Source organism: Hydra vulgaris, chromosome 03 (genome assembly GCF_038396675.1).
Source record: "Hydra vulgaris chromosome 03, alternate assembly HydraT2T_AEP".
NCBI lineage: Eukaryota > Metazoa > Cnidaria > Hydrozoa > Anthoathecata > Hydridae > Hydra > Hydra vulgaris.
This window is the reverse complement of record NC_088922.1, coordinates 22,404,635-22,429,678: the sequence shown is the minus strand read 5'-3', so window position 1 is coordinate 22,429,678 and position 25,044 is coordinate 22,404,635. Positions and strand designations below refer to the sequence as shown.

The 25,044-nt window shown below is 27.6% G+C and overlaps 2 protein-coding genes across 3 annotated transcripts; one reads left to right on the top strand and one right to left on the bottom strand.

Moving 5' to 3' along the window:
• On the bottom strand, positions 1-7,262 carry LOC100199791 (DEP domain-containing mTOR-interacting protein). 2 transcript variants are annotated; one of them, XM_065792656.1, is made up of 9 exons: positions 7,142-7,262; positions 6,761-6,996; positions 4,961-5,081; positions 4,639-4,817; positions 4,157-4,336; positions 3,927-4,022; positions 2,405-2,475; positions 1,042-1,146; positions 1-535 (listed from the first exon to the last, which is right to left on the bottom strand). In XM_065792656.1, the coding sequence occupies exons 2-9, from the start codon at positions 6,984-6,986 to the stop codon at positions 380-382; spliced, it is 1,134 nt and encodes a 377-aa protein (XP_065648728.1). In that variant the 5' UTR covers positions 6,987-6,996; positions 7,142-7,262; the 3' UTR covers positions 1-379. The 2 variants fall into 2 exon arrangements, with proteins under 2 accessions (XP_065648728.1, XP_065648727.1); XM_065792655.1 differs by having other exon boundaries at positions 6,761-7,036; positions 7,142-7,245.
• Positions 7,263-8,489: 1,227 nt separating this feature from the next.
• Positions 8,490-20,785, top strand: LOC136078563 (uncharacterized). Its single transcript, XM_065794340.1, has 5 exons — positions 8,490-8,613; positions 8,731-8,910; positions 9,062-9,254; positions 9,637-10,713; positions 20,471-20,785. The coding sequence occupies exons 4-5, from the start codon at positions 9,820-9,822 to the stop codon at positions 20,783-20,785; spliced, it is 1,209 nt and encodes a 402-aa protein (XP_065650412.1). The 5' UTR covers positions 8,490-8,613; positions 8,731-8,910; positions 9,062-9,254; positions 9,637-9,819.
• The last annotated feature ends 4,259 nt before the right edge of the window (positions 20,786-25,044 follow it).

Below are 25,044 nucleotides of genomic sequence, written 5' to 3'. Positions count from 1 at the left end.
TCTATTTGACTCTGCAAATCAATAAACGCATAACTATATACAATATAATCAGTAGCATAAACAATATAATCCAATAAATTTATAAAAATATAAAAGATGTTTCCACGATAAAATATAAAACAAACAGACAGATGTCTGTCAAAAAAGAGTTTTTAACTAACTCTACTCATTAAAACTCGTCGTAAATGAGCAATCCTCAATAAAACAACATCAGGAAACATAGCACAGATTATAAACAAGACGCATATATACATATAACCTGAAACAAGCACATGTATACATAAATATACTCATATTTACGAAAACAACGTTTAAATATTTATATACAAAACAGACATTTTTCTTTTTTAAATAATAGCTTTAACACTCTTCTATTAAATCATTCTTCACAGTCACTATTTAATTGCTTTGTTCTTCTAAGACTATAAAGTGTCACAAGTTCCACAAACGAACATTTATCAATTTCGTGCGAAACCTCTTTATGGCTCATGTTCAAAACAACTTTGCCGTTAACCGAATAAATATACATGCGTACCTATATAAAAAAAAAAAAAAAGGTTAAGTCAATTAGAATATATTTGATTCACACTCTAAAAGAACTCCCCCCGAGTTCAGTCAAAATATAATCTACTTCCCTAAATTTGCTTTGTTTTTTTATGTGGTTTTATAGGTAATAATGCGGTAGTGGTGTAGTGGTAAAGCGCTCGCTTCATAAGCGAGAGGTTCCGAGTTCAATCCCCACCACGTCCCTGGTAGTACCGCGCTCAACTTGTTTCTCCGCGCACAACCTGGTAATATATCTGTGTTAATATTTCCAAACTCAGACCTGTGTTAATATACCTAAACCCAAAACTATTTTATTTTTGAATTATGAATAAAAAATGTTTGTGGTCGAAAGGTACAACAATAAAATATAAAAATTGTAAAAATAAAAATATAAAAAATAATTAGCTTGTATAGTTTTTTATTGCTTATAACCATTATTTTTCTTGAGCATGTTTGACAGTTAGAACAAAAAATTAGCTTTATATATTATGTTACCTTTAGACCAGCTGCTGCTGCTGGACTTGTAGGGTCAACAGTTTGAACATAACAAGGTCCAGTTCCTCTAACTACAAAACCAAATCCAAATGAATCGCAGTTAATCTAAACAAATTTTCCATTATTATCTAAATTCTTTATTTGAAACAATTGGACCGATATCAAAATATAAACACAAAACAAAACATTTGATTTGGCACCTGGTTTCATTAATAGATTTTAAAAAAGTTTTTATTTAAATTAAAAAAAAATCATGCTTTAAAAAGTGGTTAAAACAATTATGTATTTTTTTTCTTCCATTTATTTTTTCCATTCCATTGTATTTCCATTAGTATTTATATTGTCAAATAATTATTTTTATTTATAAAATCAATATTTATGTTACAAAAAGAACAACATGACAAAAAAATTCGCAACATTTCAAAAAATTGAGATAATTTTTAATATTATATTAAAACAATAAATATAATATAAACTAGAAATGACCAGTTAGATTACTCATTTATCACAAACAAATAATATTTTTGTAAAAAATATGTAAACAATAAACAAATTAGATTTCTTTAAGACAAACAAATAACGGATACAATGAAGTAATAAATAAATGTTTGTAAAACTAACTAAATTCACAATAAAATTCTAAAAAATAAACTCAAAAAATTTAAGAAGAAAAAAAGTTAAACCTAAAATGTTATCTTGATTTAATAGTTTATAGTAAAAATGTGAATACTTAGCTAGTTTCTATTTGAATGAAACTTTTATGCTACTAAGTGTAAAAAAAAAACAATTCCGTCTCTTATGTAATATTATGTATATCCTCATGTAAGCATATATACACCTACAAAAAAATAGACAAACAGGCAAGTAATCAAGGCATAATAGACAAGTAGGGTATGGAAACAATAGCATGAGATATACTATGGCATATTACATTAATATAATATACCATTATTATAAAAAAAATATTTTTAAAATCTTTCTTTCTTTGAAATTTCTGAAAAAAGTACAAACAAATTAAAACAAACAAAAATTCTATAAAAATAAAGTTGTAGTAAATATATTTTTGTTATTTTATAGTATTACTTAATATCTCAATAAGCAGAATTCGAAGTCATTCAAAAATAGACTCAAATAAAAATTTTGGATTTGTGAATGGATTTTGATTTTGAAAAAATATTTGATACAATACCAATTTAGATGATTTCCTGGATTTTAAAATAATTTAATTATTTTATTTAATTAAAATAATTAGGTATTGAATAATGGTCGTAAAGTTTTTTTGTCTTTTTTTGTATTGTTATGTTGAGCATGTAAACAAATTTCAAAAATTACAAGCTACATAAAAATTACGTAAACAACTAACTCTAATATTTTGCCATGAATATGTACTTTCACTGCTGAGAAGCTCTTCACTTGTCATATCTCGCAACACAGCTAAAACAAATTTAATATTCTTAAATTTTTCGGTGGTTTATAGTTTTATTAGTTTGAAAGTTTAAGGTCTAATGTTTTACATTTGTGTGATTTTAATTTTTTCCATAATTTTCTTAATTAACTTATTTGCTAAATTAATTACTTACAACCGAATGCGCTTCTGGCAAACTTTAATTGTGATAAAAAGGTTATCATTTAAAGTTTAGAAGCTCCTCCAACCTTCCAACAAGGCTGCAAGCAACGACTATTAAGTTACTGGAAGAGAAAAGATGAAGTTTACAAAACAAGATAACGATTAACAGACAACTTTAAAGATGCAAATTGCATGAATCAGGATAACAAGATGAAGGTAGCGAATTCCAAAGAACTGATGTTCAAAGAAAAAAACTAGACAAAAAAAAATTTTTGGAGCACTTAAGAACAGTAAAAGGATGAGACTTAATTGAATGATGAGTAAAACAAGAACGAATTTTAACAGATGGCACAAGAGACACTAGCTCTTCAGAGCAGCACCCATTATAGTATTTATAGAAAAGAGAAAGAGAAGCAACATTACGACAATGTGACAATGGTTGAAGGTTGGCTGCAAGAGCAAGTCCAACTATGTTTACAATGCTCTTTTGCACCTTGTCTAAAATAAAAAGGGCATCATTCGAAGATTCGCTCCAGATATGATAATAGTATTCCATACAAGGATTGTTTAGAGATTTATAGAGATAAAAAATAGAACCCAGAGTAAAAAAGTGGCGAGCATGATAAAGAGATGAAACCTTAGCAGCAGATGCTAATTTTGAAATGGATTTGATATATGATTACCAAGAAAGATCAGAAGAGTTAATCCGAGAAGACAAATGGTAGATGACTCATCGATTATATTACTGTTCATAAATATAAGAAGATCTAGATTATTGCAATAATAATTAGCTGAAAAAAATTAAGTTTTATCTGAGTTAAAGTTCACCTGCCACTGAGAGCCCCATGCTTTAGCAGAAGTGAGATCCTTTTCAAGCTCAAATCATCCCTCCAAGCAATCAGAATCAGAAAGTGATGGCTTCTTATCAAGTTTTTAATTAATCTTCTTCTTATCAAACAATTTAATTAAATTAGAAGTTTTATATTTCTTTCCCCTAGTTTTCCCAGAGTTTTTCTTCTCCTAGTTATGTTTTCATCATGGCTAAAGAATCACACCTGCCCCAATATAGGATCAATTTAACATCATGAGCATGGTATAGAGAAAAAAAAATCAGAAAATTTTTCAGTTTTTGTAAATAAGTCATCAATAAATGAAATAGAATGAAAAATAAAAAAATAAAAAGAATTTATCATTAAAAAAACTGATGGATAAAACAATATAAAAATTAAAAAATAAATCTAAATCTGTGTGAACTAAATCTAAATTTATACTTTTATAAAAATTTAGATTTGAAAAATATCAACTTTGTAAACTGCACCTGGTTGAATTGGAGTTGCAGGTTCATTCAAGCTTATAGAACAAGCATCATTTTTTTTTCCAGGAATATTGGTATGCGCTTTATTGTTGTTAAATCCTAAATATAATACAAAAATAGGATTATTTTTGACATATTTTTGTAGACATATTATTGTATCATTTAAACATATTCTTGTAGACAGTAGCTGTATAGTACTTGCTCATATTGACAATAAAGACATATTATAATACCTGCCCATATTGTGATAAGATTCCTAGTATTACTCATACTATCAGTAAAACTTTTTCTTGAGTTATTATCACGCTCAGCATATAAGTTCAATGACTCTCTCAGCTTTGTTGGAGATTTTAAATCAAACACAAACTGGTATAATGTACCATCATTGCTGAAATCAGTAGACTCGGTGAGCACTATAAAAAGTTCCTTTCTGTAATACTCAATATTATTTGTAAGAAAAGAAAAAAATATTTATAAAAAAGATAACCTTTTTGCTTTTTTTATCAAAATGAACAGTCCCTATTCACATCACTCTGTTAATAATTTTTTTTTTAAGTAATAAGTTTTTAAATTTTTTATTGCATTAAAAAAAATTATTATGAAAACAAAACATTTTTTAAACTATATTTTTTAATATATATGCTCTTTGCCAATAGCAGGAGACCTAACCTGACTTAGATGGTGCAAGAAAATTGTAAACAATTTTTAAACGTACCAGATTTAATGATAAGAATATTCAGCCAAGCCTGACACAACCTGATGGCTAACAACTCAGTATCAACATCATTTAAAATCAGCCATTGAACCAACATTGAACCTTTAAAACAGTTTTCAGTAACACATAAATCTTCGGAGGTGTAATTTTGTAAAAACTTTCCTTTATCTGCTAAAATTCTACCAACCAAAAATAAAAAAAACTTTGTCTTAAATATTCATCACTACACAATAAAAGCAAAATCAAAATTAAAAACTTACAATATTATAATAAATGTGGATAGTAAAAAAAAAAAAAAATAAACAAAATAAATTATGCTAACCGATCATGTATGACTATTCCTTGATGATAGTAAATATACTTGGAGTCTACAAAAAATGTGCCATCATCAATTCGAAAACGATAAAAGCAGTTGTCATTGTTAAAAAGATGATCGTCACATACTAAATGTAAAACTGAAGCATGAAATTTTTATTTAAGCAAAAAACTTTGAATAAAATTTTAAAAATTATATTAATTATTTTGATACCCAAACTCTTGGCAGTCAAAACATTTTGTTGTTGATCATTAAAAGAATCTTAAAAACTTTTTATTTCTTGAAGTTAAATGACAAAAATCAGCTTATAGTTGTAAACTTTTTTCACTTGACAATATTTTATTAGAGTTCTATTCTTTATTGCTGTTAATGATATTTTTTGTGTATTTTGTAGGAAACTTCTCAAGATTTAGTTAATTTTATTGTATTAATAAATAATAATAACCAAGCAGATTACAAAAAGAAGACATTGCTAGTTCCATTTATAATCAAGAAATCAAGACTTAACAAAAATACCAAATATATCTTGATGTTTTAAACTATTGATTTTACTACTCATCACATTCAAGATAATTCTAACTTTTTAAGTTACTGAATACTTATAACTTTATTGTATGTAAATTATATATTTACTACAACAAAGCTTCAAAGAATGAACTTTGTTTCTATATACTAATATAAAATAAAAAATTAAAATAAAAATTTAGTTTCCATCTTATCAATCAATTAAAATTTTAGAATATCTAAAACTCAGAGAATTCCCAAAAATTACCCAAAAAACTACTTTAACTAAACACTCTAGAAATACTACAAATCATTCTACACATCAAATTTATATTAATTGTTGTTAAAATATTACTAAAATAAAAGGATCAAAATTTATTGTAAAATATTCAATTGGAAGTGAAAAGTTAATCAAAAAAAGTAGCATGTGTCAATTAAGCTTTAAATTAGTTTATAGGTATACAAAAAACTTGGGTTATATCAAAGTCATTTGCATATCTTTATTAACTTATGGCAGAAAAAAAAGAATGTTAAGAAAACAACAAAAAAATTATGAAAGGTGTTTACGTTAACTTACACAACAAACTCTGATTTTCTGTAAATTTTTTGCTCGAAATTGCTTATTAATTTAAATTATGGAAGAACTTATGCAACAATTAGAAAAATCTAACTACATGGTTTTCAAATTTTTCAAATTGATATCTGTGTTCTCATATGATATTTTCAAAATACTGTTTTTATTAGAACTCAATTTTTTTTTAACTAGATATTTAGTTTAATAATATTTTATGTTAATTATATATTTATTTTAATAAGTACTAATTGTATTGCAGCACTGTAATTGAAGCGTGTTGCACCAAGAAATTTATTTTTTAGCTTTTTTTATAAAATTAATTTTTTAATTAGCGCAATTACATAAGTTAAATAACTAAATAAAAATTTGTGTTCATGATGTAATTATATCATCATTGGCACAAATTTTGTATCAATGTCATAAATTATAGTTTACTTATTTGTCTCCAGAACTAAAAATAAAAATTATATTTTTAGATAGGTATAAGCAATTAAAAACTCCCCCAAAGTGTCCCCCTCGCATATCTTTTTCTCTAGCTTAAAAAAATATTATTTTTTAATATGTAGTATAGTACATAATGTAGTGAATTAATTTTATTAACAAATAATTTTTTATTAAGTAAAAACCTTAATATTTTAACTAAGTTAGTTAAAAAAATATATCAACTTTTATAATGAAAAAATCGTAACTTTATAGATAACTCGATTAAATTAACTTTAATGATATACCATGATGTAAAATTCCATTTTCTTGGAGAATTCTCATAGCTGTGATGCCAATATCTTTGTTTTGAACTTCATCATTTTTTACAAGCCATTCTACAACTTCATGTCCAACGAATGAATATGGAAAAGTCCCTATATCATTTTTGCATGATTTAATTAAATGTTTAGCTTTGTGTATTTTTAAACGGAGAATTTCACCAAGCACCAAAATTTCTTCTGGTGAAGGCATCCTGTGTAAACTTGTATAAATTTTTCTAACTATATAATAACTATCTAACACTAAATAAACAAAGAAATACAATTTTTATAACAAACATAAATCAGATATTTTTAAATAAATATTCATAAAAAAAGATAACTGATCATTATGAAAATCAAATTTACCTTTCAGAAAAGCATAGATTTAATTCTAAAATAAACTCGATGTTATTGATAACCGCGTGTTATACTAGTCTATGTTTTGACACGTGATTAAATCTCAGTTTTCCTTATAAACTTGTTCCCGGTAATTAAGACATGCGATTTTAAACCTTTTTTTAAACGTTTTAGCAAATAGACTGTTTGCAAAAAAAACAAATTCTTGAGCGACAAACTGAGGAACTGAAATGAGAAAAAGGCGGAGTAATAAAGTGAGGCACACCAGTTAACAAATTTAAAATACTTGCTGAATTTATGACGTTAAGGCAAAAAATGTTTAAATGTGTCAAAAGTTCCATTTAATATTTGAAAAAGCTGCTAAGTTCATTTAAGAAATTACAAATTTCTTAAATGAACTTAGCTGCTTTTTCAAATATTATAGAATAAATTAGTATATTGCAAACTTATAACTAGCATATTGCAGAATAGTACTGAAAAATGATACAGATTCAAATCATGCAGTTATTGTGTCTAAACTAAGTATAAAATATCTATACATAAAACTAACCGTCTTGTCGAAAACTGGATGGAATTTTTCTTTTAATAATTTTTAAATAAATCATTAAAAAAAGACATAAAATAACACATACCTGTAAAAAAATTAAAAATATTATAAATATTATAAGTAATGCGTATTAAATTAGTATGCCTAAAATATTTAGACAATATTTTTAGATTTTTAGACATATGGACTCGAAAAATGAATTTCCACTTTATATACTGTTTTTTAAGAAAAAAATTAATATACAAATATAAAATATAAATTTTAAAGATTTAGAGAGCCCATTTAACAGATTTTGAGGGGGCCTTTTTTTTTTCCTCCTGCAATCCTCTCTATAAATAAATTTATAACCATTTTTATCACCTAGATTTTCTTAGAATTTGTTTATATTATATTAATATTTTCATAGTGACTAATTAGTTATAACGGTCAAGTCAAAACATGACTAATTAAACAAGACAAATCAAAACAAGGCTGATTTGTAATAACTATATTTCATTATCTGTTACAGCGCAAAAAGCTGACATTGACATTTTGAAGTTTCATAAAGTTTTCATTTTGTAAAGTAGAGACAGTATATAAATTTTTGACGTCATAAGTTTAAAATTTTTAGCAGTTTTTTCACATAACTTAAGTACTCCTGCAGAGTATAAACAACAACAGAAACAGAAAGAATAAAATAAACGTCAAACGTTAATATACAAAAACGTTTAAATAACGTTAAATGAAAAACTTTTTTATTTTTATTAACAACTATTCCACATAGGTGTCATGATAAAAGACACGAATTGTTAAAAGTCTGGAGCACTGATCTATATTATAACTGGATAGCGCATCTCCTAATAAAATATCGTAATTTTTGAAGCCAAAATATTTTCGCCAGCGCCATATTGGGAGGACCCACGGAGAAATATTATTTTAGTTAAAATATTGTTAGGTGAACAAGCTATTTCTTTATTTTGGTGGTTTAACTTTATGTTTTTTTATCTAACATAGATAGAATGTATGGAAAATTATTATTATTTTTTTTCAAATAATGATAAATATTTTTCAGTAAAATAATTACAATGTTCATTCTATAAATGTCTGGAGAAAATTCCCAAAAGCGAGGGACACAGTGTATTGCATTTGGTTACCATAAAAGAAAACACTGTGAAAGTAAAAGAAGTGATAGTGATGGAATTTCTGATGATGAATCATCTTTAAAACGAAAGTTTCCTAGAACATTTCATAGGTGACTTTCTTAATTATTTTTAAAAATAAAAACATTTTAAAGTTTATTGACCTCTGTTAGTTTGCTTGCGATGTGAACAAATGGATTTAAATAAAAGTATAACAAACTTAATAAAATATTAAACGTTATTTTTGCTACCAATTTTATTCAGATTTCCTTCAAACACTGAAAAAAAAAAGGAATGGACCAAAATACACCGTGAAGAATGAAGTCCAAGTAGTAGCAGTTTGATATATTCTGATCATTTTTTAGAAAAAGATATCGACAGAACTGGACAAACTGTTAGGTTAAGGGAAAATTCTTTTCCTAAAAGATTTTAAAAATTCCCAGACCACTTAAAAAAGGTATATAATCAATTATGTTTTTATTTATTGTACAGGTTTGTTCAATATGTACCTTTTAGTTCTTAGTTACCCTATGCAGTGTGCTAGATGGTTTATAACACAACTGTATGGTAAGCAGCTGAAACATAGAATAACCATTTTGCTATTGTATGCTTTAATTTTATAAATGCTGCATGAACTATTAGCTAAGCTCTGTTAGTAAACACAACTTAGAGGTTCCTTCTAGTTTGATATCAAATTTGAAAATTTTATAACTATATATATGTATATATATATATATATATATATATATATATATATATATATATATATATATATATATATTTTTTTTTTGTTTCTTTCAATATTAGAAAATGAAATAGAGAAAAATTCTTGTTAATAGATCAACTTTTGAAAATTCTGAAATAAGTGATTTTGAAACTAGTGTTATACCTATCTCCATGAAAGTTGGCTCCCCCAAAAAAATATATAATTGCAGTTTAACTCCAGAAAAAAAACAGATCGTAGAAACAAGATAATTGTGTCTTTGAAAAAGAAGGTATAAGCAGAACAGCAAAAATCTCAAATGAATAAAAAGATAACATCTCTTAAATCAGTTGTAAAAAGTCAAAAACAAAAAATATCATCAAATTGTGAAGAAATGCTATTAAAAACATTTTCAGAAGTTCCTCAAGCTCTAACCAGAAGAATGATAATGTGTAAAAATCATGGTAAAAGATTTAAATATTCAGAAGAAACCATATCCTTTGCACTTACCCTGCAGTTTTATTCAAGCAAAGCCTATGATTATGCGCGAAAAATATTTAACTTTAATTTACCACATCAAGCAAAAATTAGGAAATGGTATGGAAAAGTTTCGGCAGAACCAGGTTTTACAAAGCCAGCGTTTGCAGCGCTTAACTACAAGGTTATAGAAGCTGAAAAGTTAGGATCTAAAGTTGTTTTATTTGATAGCGAAAACAATGCAATATCATGGAAATATATAGTTTATCTTCAAAAACTGCAAGAAGATGAAGGATTACGCTTTGGAAATAAATTAAGACGAGTCCATATTAATTGGAGGCAACAAAAATTAAAAGTAAATCTTGCTGCTCAGGCAATTAGTTCAAGTGTAGCTAATGCAATAGAGTTCTGTTGCAAAGACCTTAAATTAATGCAGTTTCAAGGTGATGCAACAGTTAAATTTATTAGAATATTTGATAGATTGTTTGACATTTTGAACTCAAGAAATCCTTTTGCTAAAGGTTATAAATCCGCACTAAAAATGAGTAATAAGCATATATGGGATAAATTTCTTGATGAAGCATATGATTATATTTCCAACTTACAAGACTCATCTCATAGATTGTTGCATACGACAAGAAAAACTGGGTTCATTGGATTTTTAGTAGCTATAAAAAGTATTAAGCAGGTTAAAATGTTTTGTAAAGTTATATTTATATCTGAAACTTGTAAACTTGTAAATATATATATATATATATATATATATATATATATATATATATATATATATATATATATATATATATATATATATATATATATATATATATATATATATAATCTATTATTAACAACAATAAATAGAGTGCTGTTCAACTTATATACTTTATTAAAAAAGTTGAAAAGATTATTTACTTACTTTTAGGAGTATTATATTTTCAACTTGTACTTATAATCATAGTTTTTGAATATCAACATAAGAATCTAGATAAATTATCTAAAGAATACGATTATTCGTTAGACATTTTACAACAGATTTTTACTATTTTGTTGATATTGCCTTTTTTCCTTCTAATTAGTAGGTACTTTCAATCATTTTCTTTTCTTCTTCTTTCTTTTGGTTTCTTTTCTTAGAATTTCAAGCGCATCATAACAAATCGTGGGTCCTCACAATATGACCGCCAAAATATTTTTTCGGCTTCAATTTCGATATCAGAGATGCGCTATCCAGTTATAATATAGATCAGTGGTCTGGAGTAACCGGTTTGTTTTTCAAAAGTTTGAATAAAGTTAGACTTAAAAATAAAACATTTTTTATTCTAAAATCTTGTTTAAAAACTTGTTTAAATTTTTGAAAAACAAGCGTGCAGTTTCAAATTTCTGTATCTAAGTCACAATTAAATGCATCTGTTATTTGTTTCTTAGTCATAAACACTTACATATTGTCGGTATACAAGGGAAATGCACTAAATCCGTTTTTGGCATTATGGAGTTATTTGTACCACTATTTAGTATTCTAAGTTCTCTATTGTTTGATATACTACACAAATTTAATAAATCAATTATTAATGAGTTAGTAAGATTTTTTATTTAAACTATTACACAAAACTTATTTCATTATCTCAAAGTGATATAAATAACTCCAAAATTTTAACTATTACGCAAAAACTTTGTTCATTATCTCAAAGTGGTGTTTTTGGCTAATCCGCATCACTGTTATCTGCATCTGTTATTTTGTATTTGCTATTCTGCATTGTAGCCTGATTGTTATAGTGACTACAACGCGCAATATTTAATAGCTTTGAATTCATAAACAATTAAATCTAAAGCTGCTTTCCCACTTAGAAATGTGTTCTTTTTTTAAAATTTAGACTAGCTTAACTTGGTTTCTTCGTGATTCTCAAGTACAGAGTTTTTTTTATCATATATTCAAAATACAAGATAAAGAGCAGCATAATTTTTATTTTATCGACTTATAATGGAAGATCAACATTTTTGTCACATACCCTACGTCTAAGAGTAGTTAAAAAAACTTTTACTAAAAAAAATTTTTACTAAAAAAAATTTATGAATTTTTGTTCAAAAGCATAAAAATTATGCAATGACTAAAAATTATATATATATATATATTTTTTTTTTTTTTTTGTTCTTTTTATTTATTCAAAATAAGTTTTACAATATAAGAATGAATAAAATACGCATAGTCAGAATTACAATTTTGTTAACGTTACAACAAGAACGCGGATACTCGCAGAAGATCATAAGATCTTGTCATCGAGAACCGCCTAAACAGATTTTAAATAATAAATAATCCTTTAATAATTCATAGACAAATATTCACACATAAATACAAATATAATTATTTATACATATTTAAACATACAAACATGTAAATAAATATACTTACACATCAATATATATATATACTCATACAAATAATACGCACAAATACACATACATATATACGTATATATATATATATATATATATATATATATATATATATATATATATATATATATATATATATATATATATATATATATATATATATATATATATACATATATATATATATATATATATATATATATATATATATATATATATATATATATATATATATATATATATATATATATATATATAAGTTAAGATAAAAGATTTCGTATATATAAATTACGATAAAATATTTCCTAAGAGTATTAATAAAAAACAAAACAAACTTAAAAATATATCAGAATGTTTTCAACTGAGAAAAGAATTTCTTTCAATTTTCTTTTAAATAAGAAAAAGTTACATTCATGAGAGAAATCAAAAAGTTTTAACACTATTTTGTTCCATAAAAATGCTCCTCTAAATGAAATACAAAATTTACCAAAATTAGTTTTGAAAACTGGTTGAAGAATAAAATTTTCATTACGCAAATTGTATTTATTTTTAACTTTTAAAGAATATAAATTGTGAAAAGAAATTGGAGATGTGCGAGACTTACATTTAAACATAAAACACAATACATTAAAAATATTAAGTTGATATATATTAAGAATATTCATTTCGTTTAAAAGAGGCTTAGCATGATAAAATCGATGTTTAAAATTAATAAGTCGTGCAACATGTTTCTGTTGGCGATAAAGTGGTTCTAATTTAGTTTTACTTACACTACCCCAAGCCGCATTAGCATAGTTTAGATGGCAATGAATAAAAGAGTGGTAAAGCTGAATTAAAGTATGTTTATTTAGCATGCTTCTTATTTTAAAAAGTATTCCTATACTTTTGGAAATTTTAGAGGATAAGTTTTCAATGTGTTTTTTCCATGTCAGATTTTCATCAATAAAAACCCCTAAAAAATTTGTAGCCGTTACTCTTTTAATTTGAATGACTATGTCAATGACTTTATTACTTTAATAATTTTAGATTATTTCAAATATCTCATATGCTTATAATATAAAGTATGTAGTAAAATGTGTTTTAATAGTTGAAGTCAAATAGTTAATCGTCAAAGATATTGCGCGTTATCGCCACTCTTAGACCATTAAAAACAATAGACGCGGCTTTTTAAAAATGATTGAAGTCAAGCTTTTTGCGCAATACGTCACTTTGTGGCAAAAACGCAAATAATGTCGGATTTTAGTATAATAAACTAAGGAAAATTCTTCTTAAAAAAAGAAAATTATTTTTGGGGCTAAGTTGTTTCTATAAAACTCTTTTGTAAAGATATAACATTTTTATTTAAATTAATTAAAAAGACTCGATTTGAATAGTTGGTAAAAATAACAAAAAATTATATATATATATATATATATATATATATATATATATATATATATATATATATATATATATATATATATATATATATATATATATATATATATATATATATTTATTGACCACAGAATAAAATACTTTTACTTGATTTACTTTAAAAAATTATTTAATTTTTATTTAAATTCTCTATTTATTGATATAATCTAAGGTTAAAATAATAAATTTTGTCATTTTGACAAAAAATTTGTCAAATGATTTGATTGAACATCATTATTAAACATATGTTCTCTGTTATCAATAAAAATATAGACACAAACACTTATAAAAATATCAATAATTAATATTGTCATTTAATTAATATTGTCATTTAATTTTTTCGAAATATCTCTTCTCTTCTGATTTCGCTTTCTGCAACTTAACATATGTGAATAACATCTTTCAAGAGTTGAACCAAGCATGGTTTATACCACTGGAATATTTTTTTTAAATCAAGGTTGAAGTTGGATTAAATTAAGGTTAAGCAAATGTCATAATCTAAAACCTTTTCAATTTTTTTTACAACAAATCCAGTAATATATTTAACAACAGCACACACATATTAACTTTTTGAATGACTTGAGCTATACACATATTTACAGCATATTTGTGGTCATCACAACTTGTTTTCTATATCAAAATCTTCAATAAGCTAATGATTAATTTTTTTTTTTTAAATATTTTTTGAAAAACTCATTGCTGAAAATATTGATGGTGCCCAGTCGATGCAATTGGCCTGAGAAGAGCCTAAAAAACTTTTATGCTTCAACAATTATTTGTAGGCAGCTTGAAACTGTTTTGCTGAGGGATTATTATTATACCCTTCATGGCTTCCTATTGAATGAAAAAAACTTTCAAGTGGTTTTGAGATAATTTAAATATATTAAAGACTATAATCACCATTTTAAAAACAATAATTCTATATTCCAATATAAAATTTCAGGCCTACAAACATTTCAACAAAGCTTGTTTTACTCTGACTTAAATGCAGAGGTTCTCCATTTTTTTAAACACATTTAAGTGTTATTAAATACTTGATTGACTCTTATTTTTTTGAAATTAGTTTCTTTATTATAATGTTGTAAACTAGATTTGAAATTCTTAGCTAACAAATTTCTGTTATGTCAAGATCTCAAAAAGTTATCAAAATTGTTATTAATTAAAAAAAATAACCTGGTTCAAAATCCATAGACTTTCTTGTAAATATTTTATTGTGTTAGCAACTTTTTGACTGAATGTCTGTTGACTTTCTCTTTTTTTAAAACCAATTTATGTCTCTTTGTAATTTTTGTTGCTAAATCTTCCTTTTCTTGAATAGCGACTATATTTTTAATATGTTCCCATTTTATCAGTTCTTTATTACTGTCATTATTTTGTGCAAACCTAATTCTTATCAATTTTAGCATACGCGGAGGATTCATGAAAATATAAATTGGTTTTTTTTGTAACATATGTACAAGTAGATTTAACAAATAAATCAACTTTAAGATGTTTTTTTCAAATTCTCAAAGGATGATTCAGCTCCGTCTAAAGATAACATTGTAGTTAAAAGACTATTTTCCACAATGCATGGTCTTGGTATAGGTCTTTTTTGAGTTTCTTTTTCTCCAACCGCTGATAATATATGAATCTGATGTAAAATGCTTAGAGCAAGGCTTTAAACTCATAACTGGGGTAAAGTTTTCTTTACACATGACAGCAAATTATTCATTTCAAAACAATAAATCTTTTGGAAATCTGTAACATAAAATATACTTCATAAATAAAAGTAGTATTTCGCATGTTTATCAAAAATCAACATATAGCAATACAGTAAACATAATGGTTTGGACATTAAAAACTTGATTATGCTATAAAGTATACTATTGTGTATTCTTTCAGTGCATATAACCTCACAAAAAGATATAAAACTGATGCAGATATAACATTTTGTATAGCATAGTTTTATATCATTCTTTGAAGCTATGTGCATAGTTTGAAACCAAGTTCTATATAGCATAGTTTAGAACCAAGTTCTAAACTATCCTACATAGTATCTATATACAAGGGCGTAGACAACTTTTATTATTGTTCGAGCTAAGCAACTTTAAAACATGAAGAAAACTCCATATTTAAGTATTGTCATATATATGAGGAATGAGGATGGTATGCAAAAAATTGCGGTTATTGGAGACTGGGAACAATAAAAATCCTAAAACGTTATCACCCCCCCCCCCAGCCCAAATAGGAGGGCAATGAATCAAATTTTTTTTTTTTTAATCATAAACTCAATTTATATTCATCAATAAATTTCAAATTTGATTCAATAATGTCTTGTTGATCGACTTTTGTGACCTTATAAAGTTTACAGCCCCATCAATATGAATGGGGTGTAAACTTTTTAAGGTTTTTTTATGAGCCTATAGGCCAGGTGAATAAAAATGAACAATTCCTTTTACTCAGTAATTGGTCAGCTTTACGTGAATAAAAACTTCAGGAAATTTCCTTAAGCTTTTATTCACGTAAAGCTTAACTTTACGTGAATAAAAATTTCAGCATAACTGCTGAAGGGTTCATTCACGTTAAGCTGACCAATTACTGAGTAAATTGCTTAACTTTACGTGAATAAAACTTTGAGGAAAACTACTAAAGGGTTTATTCACGTAAAGCTGACCAATTACTGAGTAAAAGCAATTGCTCATTTTTATTCACCCGGCCTTATGTTTATTAAAAAGTACGTGAATAAAAATTTAAAAACTTTACGTGAATAAAAATTTGAGGAAAACTACTGAAGGGTTTATTCACGTAAAGCTGACCAATTACTGAGTAAAAGCAATTGCTCATTTTTATTCACCCGGCCTTATGTTTATTAAAAAGTATTTTAATTCATAAAAATGCTTCAAAAGCGTCTGTCGTTTTACTTTTCTATTCAAAACTTTAATTCCTTTTTAATCAAAAATAAATTAAGGAATCATAAATTATTATTTTACAAGTATTCTAATTTTTGCTTAACACGTTTACATCAATAGTATTTAAATTTAAAATATATTTACTTCATTTGAGAAAAGAAAAGTTTAAAATACTTGTTTTCAAACTTAATCCGCCATTTGTAAAAAGGGCAAAAAGCGGCTTCACTTTTTGGATCGTTAGTCATCTAGTTTATATAATATATCATTGGTTAAGCATTACTTAGCTAACGCCGGGTCTGTAGTTTTTAATGATCTAAGTAGCCACTATAACAATGACTATAATGCGAAACAATAGATGCAGATTAGCATATGTAAATAGTTCTTATCACGATGCAGAATAAATAATGCATATAACATTAACTAGAAGAAGTAAGGTCTAGTGCTCGACCGAAACAAAAAAAGCCGAAACCGAAATAAACCAAAATTTTTGGGTACTCTAGGTCGATTCGAAATCGAGACCGACATTTCGGCAAATATTTTACCGAAACCGATACCGACATACCGGCTTGTCAAAATTAATTTTATTGGAAAAATTTATTTAAAAATGCAATTTAACATTTGTTGTTTTTTATATTCGTATTATGTTAGAATTGATTGCACGCGTTTCGCAAATTGAGATTTAATACATAAGTTAGCGATATAAGTTAATAGCAAAAACTTAGAACTGTCAGATTTTCTCCGCAAAACATGATTTTTTCGAGAAATTTTGTAAAAGTTCTCAAAATTTTTGTAAAAATTTTATAAATATTTTGTGAAAATTCTCCAAAACAGCTGTTCTTATAAATTAGATGAAAATTTTAAATCTTACAAATTTTTCATTTTCGGTCGGTTTTCAACCGAAATTTTGCTTTTTACCGAATTTACAAAAAGTACCGAAACCGAAATTTCGGTATCAGTTCAAATTAAAATTTCGGCTGAAACCGATGCCGAAACTAGTAAGGGAGAAATTGGAACACCGGTATTCAATTGAGCTAGACGGAATATTTTTATGATGCAGATATATTTTATTACACTAATTTTAATTAACCTTTTCGCGGCTGAGTTAAAAACAGCTATATAACTACGCATAAAACAACAAACTTTGATCATGATCAATTAAAAAGAAAATAAAATAAAAACTACTCAGAATTTTAAAAATAAGAGCTAAAACATGTTTCTGTTCATTGTTAAAACAAATAAGTGTAACAATGCGATTTAAAATTTTTACACCAATAATTTGATGTTCATTGCATAAGAATAAAGTAACACAACCATTTAATCTAAATGACCGTTCCGTAGAATATCAATCGCAAAGGTCAGCATATCGATCACAAAGGTCAACATATTGATCACAAAGGTCAGCATATCAATACAAAGAGGTTAGCCTCTTGAAAGCAAAATGGCAATATCTAATTAAAACAAATTTTGCTTTTGCAACGTAATGTGTGAGATCAATTTAGTGGTAAATAAATCTTCCACGAGAAAGTTTTTCTGAATAACGGAATTGTACCTCAACAGATTCACCAATAGATTCAGATTCAGCACTAGTTCAAATAAAAACGATTTGCAAACACTACATTTAATCTTTTTATTAAACTTTCTAACAACATAACCAGAAATAACTGTAGCAACTTCAAACTCTCTGAATCTAAATTGCCTTCTTTAATATCTGGTAAAATTTCTTGCAATTCATCATCAAGTAATTTAAGTAAAGATATATTACAAATCTCTTTTCTAACATTTTCCTCCCAGATATTAACTGACTCTTTAAGTAAAGTTTTCACAGCTAATATGCGCTCAGATGTCAAGTTCAGCTCAAGTTCACGCAAGCCTTCCAAAATCTGCCACTACTCATTTGACGATACTTTGAAAATCTAATAGATCAGTTTGCAAGCATGATATTAAAAAGTAATGATATCTTTCAATTAAGTCATCAATAAGTAAAGCTGTGCATATTAAAGCGGTCCTTAAAGCTTCTGATGTTTGTTTACTTAATGTAAACTTTTAAGAGTTTGAAACTCGAGATAATTTCCAATCTTCAATCCATTCGGCTAAATTCATCAAAAATAAAGGTTTCATGTTACCAAAAACAACTACATTTCAAAAGTGTTGTTGTATTTTTGCTTACTGTTACTTATTGTCAAATACTGCAAGAGTAAGTGGTATCTCCTGGATGAAGTGATTTATAAGATAATTTGAAACCAGTTTCTTGTAGAGATGTAATGCACTCATCAACATGATTAGCTAGCTACTTAATTTTTACTTCTGGTATAGCTTTACCCCCCCCCCCCTCATTTTGTTCGTAGAGTCGCCTCTGCATGAAGGTCATTACGCCTTTATATAAAATTCCTTTACTATCTACTACTATCATTCTACCATCTTGATATTGTACCTCTTTCTGCAAATATATTTCATCCATCAGTAGCACAACATCTTTATCAATTTTATCTTGGTTTAATAAACATTTCAAAGATTTAAATATTTCTACCCCACCTTTATTAATTTTTTCAAAAATGCTAAATGATGGTACAGGAAACTGTTCTAATAGGAATTTATAAGCCTGCGCTGATGTATATCAAAGAATAAGGAAATATGGAGAAGATTTTATGAAAACTTTGGCTGATTAACTTGTTATTTTTATTTTTCATTGAGCTCAGTTAATTTGCTTAATAAACTTAAGGTGGTTCCCTTAGAAAAAAACTATTTTCTTTTATAGTAATAGCGAATTGTTTTCATATTAATTTTTCAATACTAGAATTTAATACAAATTTAAAAATTTTAATTTTATAACAAAATGGGCATTTTTTAAAGCTGAGTCAGCATCTTTTGCTATTTTATGAGCAAATTTAGGAGAAACTTGGGACAAAATAATTTTAAAACAACTAATGTATATAATATTAAATTTGGTACAACGATAAATTACATATATATAAAGGGAATAGGCGGGAAAAAAAATCTATATAAAAGCTAAAAAATAATGGAGTTCAACGTAAAAAAATACTCTTTTGCAACCCTCTATCTAGATATAAAATTAAAATAAATTGAATCAAATAAAGAATAAATGATTTCTTTCCGCTCAGTTTCTAGGTATATGTTTGAAGAATGTTTCCAGAAAATTTCAAGTGATAAAGTTTAATATTTATGAAAATATGAGGTTTGAAAAACTTAAGATCGTATGAAAATCATACTTCGCTAAAAATGCAATTTAAAAAACTAAATACAAAAAAAATAAATAATGCAAATTTAAAATCTACCAGATAAATAATTTTCCTTGGCTTTTTCTTGGTGAATATAACCCTTTTTAGCAGCCCTTTTTTATTTTCTTTTGAATTTTCCTTTTTCGTTGGTCTTTTTAGCGCTCTTAACAATATATTCTTTATCTCTATTAACAGATAATTGGTCAAAACAGTAACCATTTGAAATTCCAAAATATTTAAAAACAGAACTCACACCAAAACTACCATCATTAAAGTCTAATACAGCTGAATTTGTCCCTATTTCTAACAAGGTAAACATTTTTCGGACATTTAACGGGTGATGCGGAAGTTATCGGACAAATCCTAATTTCATTATTTGAGCATAATAATTAGTTTTTGTGGTTTTATGCTTAGGCATAAACGTTCTATAAAATATAAACTTTATTATTTGAAACACAGTTATTTAAAATGAGCTGAACGAGAATCTTTTCGAAAGCGACTAAAAATGTTTTTTGTAAATAAACCTAATATATAAAAAAAAATCGTAAATCATTTTGAAAAGGAAGGATTTGGTCTAAGTACAATACATGATAACCTAAAAAGACTTGAAACTATTCAATCGTTTTCTGATAGAAAGCACCCTGGTTGTCCAACATCGTGGACTAAAGAAAAGAAAGCCGAATTAACGGGACTTGTCAACAATCGAAAAGGGGTCAGTCAGAAAAAAAGAGGTATTAAATTCGGTGTAAATCAATCGACAATTGGTCGTCAGTTAAAAAAAATGAATATTAAATATAAAAAACGTGAAAAGACTCCAAAATACGCTATAGAACAACAAATAAAGGCAAAGAAAAGAAGCAGGAAACTAGTTAACTAACTCTATAACACAAAATCGCTTCTAGTCATTGATGACGAAAAATACTTTTGTTTTGCAGGGGACAACATGCCTGGAATTTCTGGATACAACACAAACAGCAAAAAGACATGCCCAGAAAGTTTTCGTTTTATAGGAAAAGAGAAATTTCCAAAAAAATTAATAATGTGGATAGCCATATCTGAAGGTGGTATGTCCGAGCCATTGTTTTGCACTTCCAAGGCTGTAGCGATCAATTCATCAATCTATATTAATGAATGTTTAGAAAAACGACTTCTTCCATTTATTCACAAGTATCATGGAGACTTTAACTATTTATTTTGGCCAGATTTAGCAAGTTCTCATTATTCTAAAGATTCTCTAATTTGGATGGATTAATATGTCTATTACGTTGATAAAGAATCCAATCCCCCAAATGTGCCTCAAGCACGACTAATTGAAAATTTTCGGGGACATTTGGCACAGAAGGTTTACGAGGGAGATTGGCAAGCTTCAACAGAGCAAGTTTTGATTGATTGCATTATACTAAAACTACAAGAAATTGATTTAAACTTTTTACAGTCGCATATGAAAGGCATCAGAGCAAAATTAAGATCAATTGCAGATGGTGGTGTTTTTTCATATAAAAAATAATATATTTTTATTAAAAGATAAATGCTTTATTTAAAAAAAATATAATATTAGTTTGTTTTTTTATTTATAAATAAGTTATTTACGTTTTTATTATGTCCGATAACTTCCGCATCACCCGTTACTCCATATGATATTATTAAAAGCTTCATTTGAATTTTGTGTTTCACCATGGAGACATTTTCGGAGTAGTTCCTCATCAGACAGCGAAATAAATACTGGTAAAAGCAGGTTATGAATCCATATATCTAGATTAATACTAGGTTTGTAATCACTGTTTTCTTTGTATTTACACCTGCTATCTTTGCCAACAGGACAAAATCTATGACGGTACTCAGAATTTTCAAAGTTAGTACAATGCCAAAGAATAGCACCAGTGGCTTTTTTCATTGCATACAGATTGTTTTTATTTTCTTTTATAGCCCTGCAAAAATAAGTTTGCATTGAATTGATGGTCTTTTTTGTAAGCTTTCCTTTACCTGACAAAGGAGTTGATGTTCCTTTATATGTTTTTTACCATGTTTTGCAATAGAGTACCGAGGCGTTTTTGAACATACCCAATACCAATCTAATTTTTGGGGAACAATATTACCATGTTCTTTCAGGGCCGCCGTGAGGGGGGGTCTACTGGGTTGTTTTGTCCCGGGCGCCAGGTCGACAGAGGCGCACGAACCCGAATATAAATAATTTTTTTTTTCATGTTTATTTAAAAAAAGATGAAGTACTGGGAAGCAGCGTGGAAAATAAGAAATCAAAAGCAGCCGGTCAATTTGACCAGCTAAAACATATAATAGACGGTCAATTGCTTTTTTTGGCCGGTCAATTTTTTTTTAGTTTAAATTTTCAACTTTGTAATGAAGTGCTTCATAATTGGACTTTTTAAATAAAAAAAGTAATTAATGCTTTAAAACTAAGAAATTAGCATTACTTTCAATTTGAAAGTAATGCTAATTTCTTAGTTTTAAAGCATTAATTACTTTTTTTATTGTATTTAAAACTAATGTTTTGAAAGTTTCAAAACATTAGTTTTAAATAAAGCGATTCTTTTTATATAGCGGAAACTCGCAAATAAAGTGAATACTAATGATTAATTTAACAACCCGCTGAGGCCGCTGAACCGCTGTTTAAAATAACTTTAATGCACGGAGATTTTCATTCAATTAAAAACGGAGATTTTTTACTTTATTAAAAAAAGAGATTAGATTAAATCTAAGTAGTTTGATAATGATATAAAATATTAAATCAATTTTATTAAATTTATTTCTCTAATTTTTAAAATCTCTCAAATTTGAAACAATTTTGAAACACGTGATATCGATGTGATAGTCTGATAGACCCAATCAAGAAGAAATTCAAACAGTTCTTTGCTTATGAGCGGATGCTGTTTCAAAAATAATTAAAACATATCTGGTTTTAAAAAGAAAGATTCTGGTTGTCAAGTAAGAAAGAATGCTGCTCAAAGAACTGTGAATGAGGAAAAGAACAAACGCACTCTTCAAGACTGTGGTATTACAGTTACAAAAAAAGGAGAAGATGAAAGTCCTACTGCTTCAAACTCTTTCCTGCCAAGTCAATCGATTCAAGTAGTAAATAGTTTTCCCCGTGAAAGGACATTTTCCCATTTGATTAATTCAATGTTATATAAATTTTTAACTTATTTTTATAGGTTGGAACTGAAAACGATGTCACTGACATTTCTGAAATCTCGGGAGAGCCCCTATCAAAAATCGGAATGGTAGCTGTGAATGAAGAGAATATTTTGGTAAGTTCTACCTCTTTAAAAGAAATGATGTTAATAAACTTTTAAGCTAATAAAATAAGATTTTTTAGAATTTATTCTCAGGTGTTGCCAACAGAAGAACCCATCGCTACTATTCCTTCCAATGATCCTGCTTTGTGGGCAGCACATCTTTCCAAAGTGGAAAGAGATTCTGTGCTTCTACAGGGGCTTCCTCGAAATCCTTCAGCTTTCCTGAAAGATTCTAATAAGAAGAAGGTTCCTGAATCAATTTTCTACGAAACTTCTCTCAACGGAGAGAAGACATGCCGAGATTGGCCGGTCTGGAGTGTATCTAAGAAATCATTTATTTGCTTTCCGTGTTTTCTGTTTGGAAGCAAACAATCTTTTGGGATCGGACACCAGTCGCACCTTCTAAGATGGAATGATGGAATAAGCTGCAACTGGCACAAGCTACCTGAGAAAGTCAAAAGTCACCAGAATAACGCCCAGCATCGAAACTTTTACATAGAATGGAAAACGGCGCTAGAAAGCTTAGAAAATCAAAGCGGAATAGATGCAGCTCTTGAAAACTCGATAAGAAATGAAGCAGCTAGGTGGCGTGAAATTCTACGATGCATCTTAGATGTTACTCTTTTTTTAGCGTCACGAAACCTTAGTTTCAGAGGTAAATCTATTTACAATTATTCTATTGTGATACCGACTATCTTTAAATCTATTTAGCTTATATTTTTAAGATTAACTAGATATTTTGGAAATCATTAAATAAAACAAATCCTTCTTTATTCTTTTAAATAAATATGTTATAATATTCATAAATCATAATATAAAATCATCATAGAATCATCATAAAATAAAACAAATGCTTCTTTATTGTTTTAAATAAATCTGTCTTATTATTATAATTTTTAGGTTCATCAAAAATGATTGGAGAAGACGACAATGGCAACTTTCTAGCTACCCTAGAGCTCTTGGCCAAGCACAACAAGACTCTCCAACTACACTTAGAAGAAGTTTACCGCTGCCAACAAGAAGGTAACAAAATGAATGCCCATTACTTGGGCTGGAGCACTCAAAATGAATTCAAAGAGTGCGGAGGAATCGTTCACGGTGCCATCATCAACGAAGCTCATATGGCCATCTACTATTCCATTCTTGTGGACGGGACTCCGGACGTCTCTCACACCGAGCAAATCACCTTTGTTCTCCGCTTTGTATACTTTGGTACTGAAAAAAGATAGACCGTGAAGGAGCGCTTTCTGAGGGTCGAAAATCTTGAAAAAAAGATTGGTGCTGACATTGCCAAGCTTATTATGGACGTCTTAGAACAAAATGGAATTGATCTCAAAAACTGCAGAGGTCAAGGGTATGACAATGGAGCAAACATGTCCGGTATATACAAAGGAGTACAGGCGATTATACTGCAAAAAAATCCTCAAGCTCTCTATATGCCATGCAGCGTTCATAGTCTCAACCTTGCTGGTGTTCATTTTGCTGAATCTTCGGTTGAAGTCAAGAACTACTTTAGCCGAGTCCAGTCACTTTACAATCTTTTCAGTGGAAGCTCTAGTCGGTGGAAAGTCTTGATTGAAACCACTGGTTTGTCCCTTCATCAAACGTCGCAAACCAGATGGAGTGCGCGAATCGAGGCCGTGAAGCCGTTAGTCAAGCATTCCAGGGAAATCCTCGAATCTTTGTAAAAACTCCGCAATTTTGATCTAACAGCTGATCAATTGAATGAAGTAAAATCTCTGGAGAAGTGGATTCATTCATTTGAGTTCATCGTAATGACAACCTTTTGGTATAAAACTCTTCAATCAATCAACTACGTGAGCCTTGCACTCCAATCAGAAAATATCTCCTTGGACGACGAGATGAAACTCATTAAGACTCT

What these genes read in the sequence shown, in the direction of transcription:
- LOC100199791 (XM_065792656.1), bottom strand. Translation starts at nt 6,986, where the DNA reads ATGCCTTCACCAGAAGAAATTTTGGTGCTTGGTGAAATTCTCCGTTTA. An exon ending in AAATGGAATTTTACATCATG is followed by an intron (nt 5,082 to 6,760) that starts GTATATCATTAA and finishes TTTTACATTTAG; the next exon opens with TATGTGACGATCATCTTTTT. An exon ending in ATTCATGGCAAAATATTAGA is followed by an intron (nt 1,147 to 2,404) that starts GTTAGTTGTTTA and finishes AAATTTGTTTAG; the next exon opens with ATTAACTGCGATTCATTTGG.
- LOC136078563 (XM_065794340.1), top strand. Translation starts at nt 9,820, where the DNA reads ATGAATAAAAAGATAACATCTCTTAAATCAGTTGTAAAAAGTCAAAAA. An exon ending in TATCTGAAACTTGTAAACTT is followed by an intron (nt 10,714 to 20,470) that starts GTAAATATATAT and finishes CATTTTGAAAAG; the next exon opens with GAAGGATTTGGTCTAAGTAC.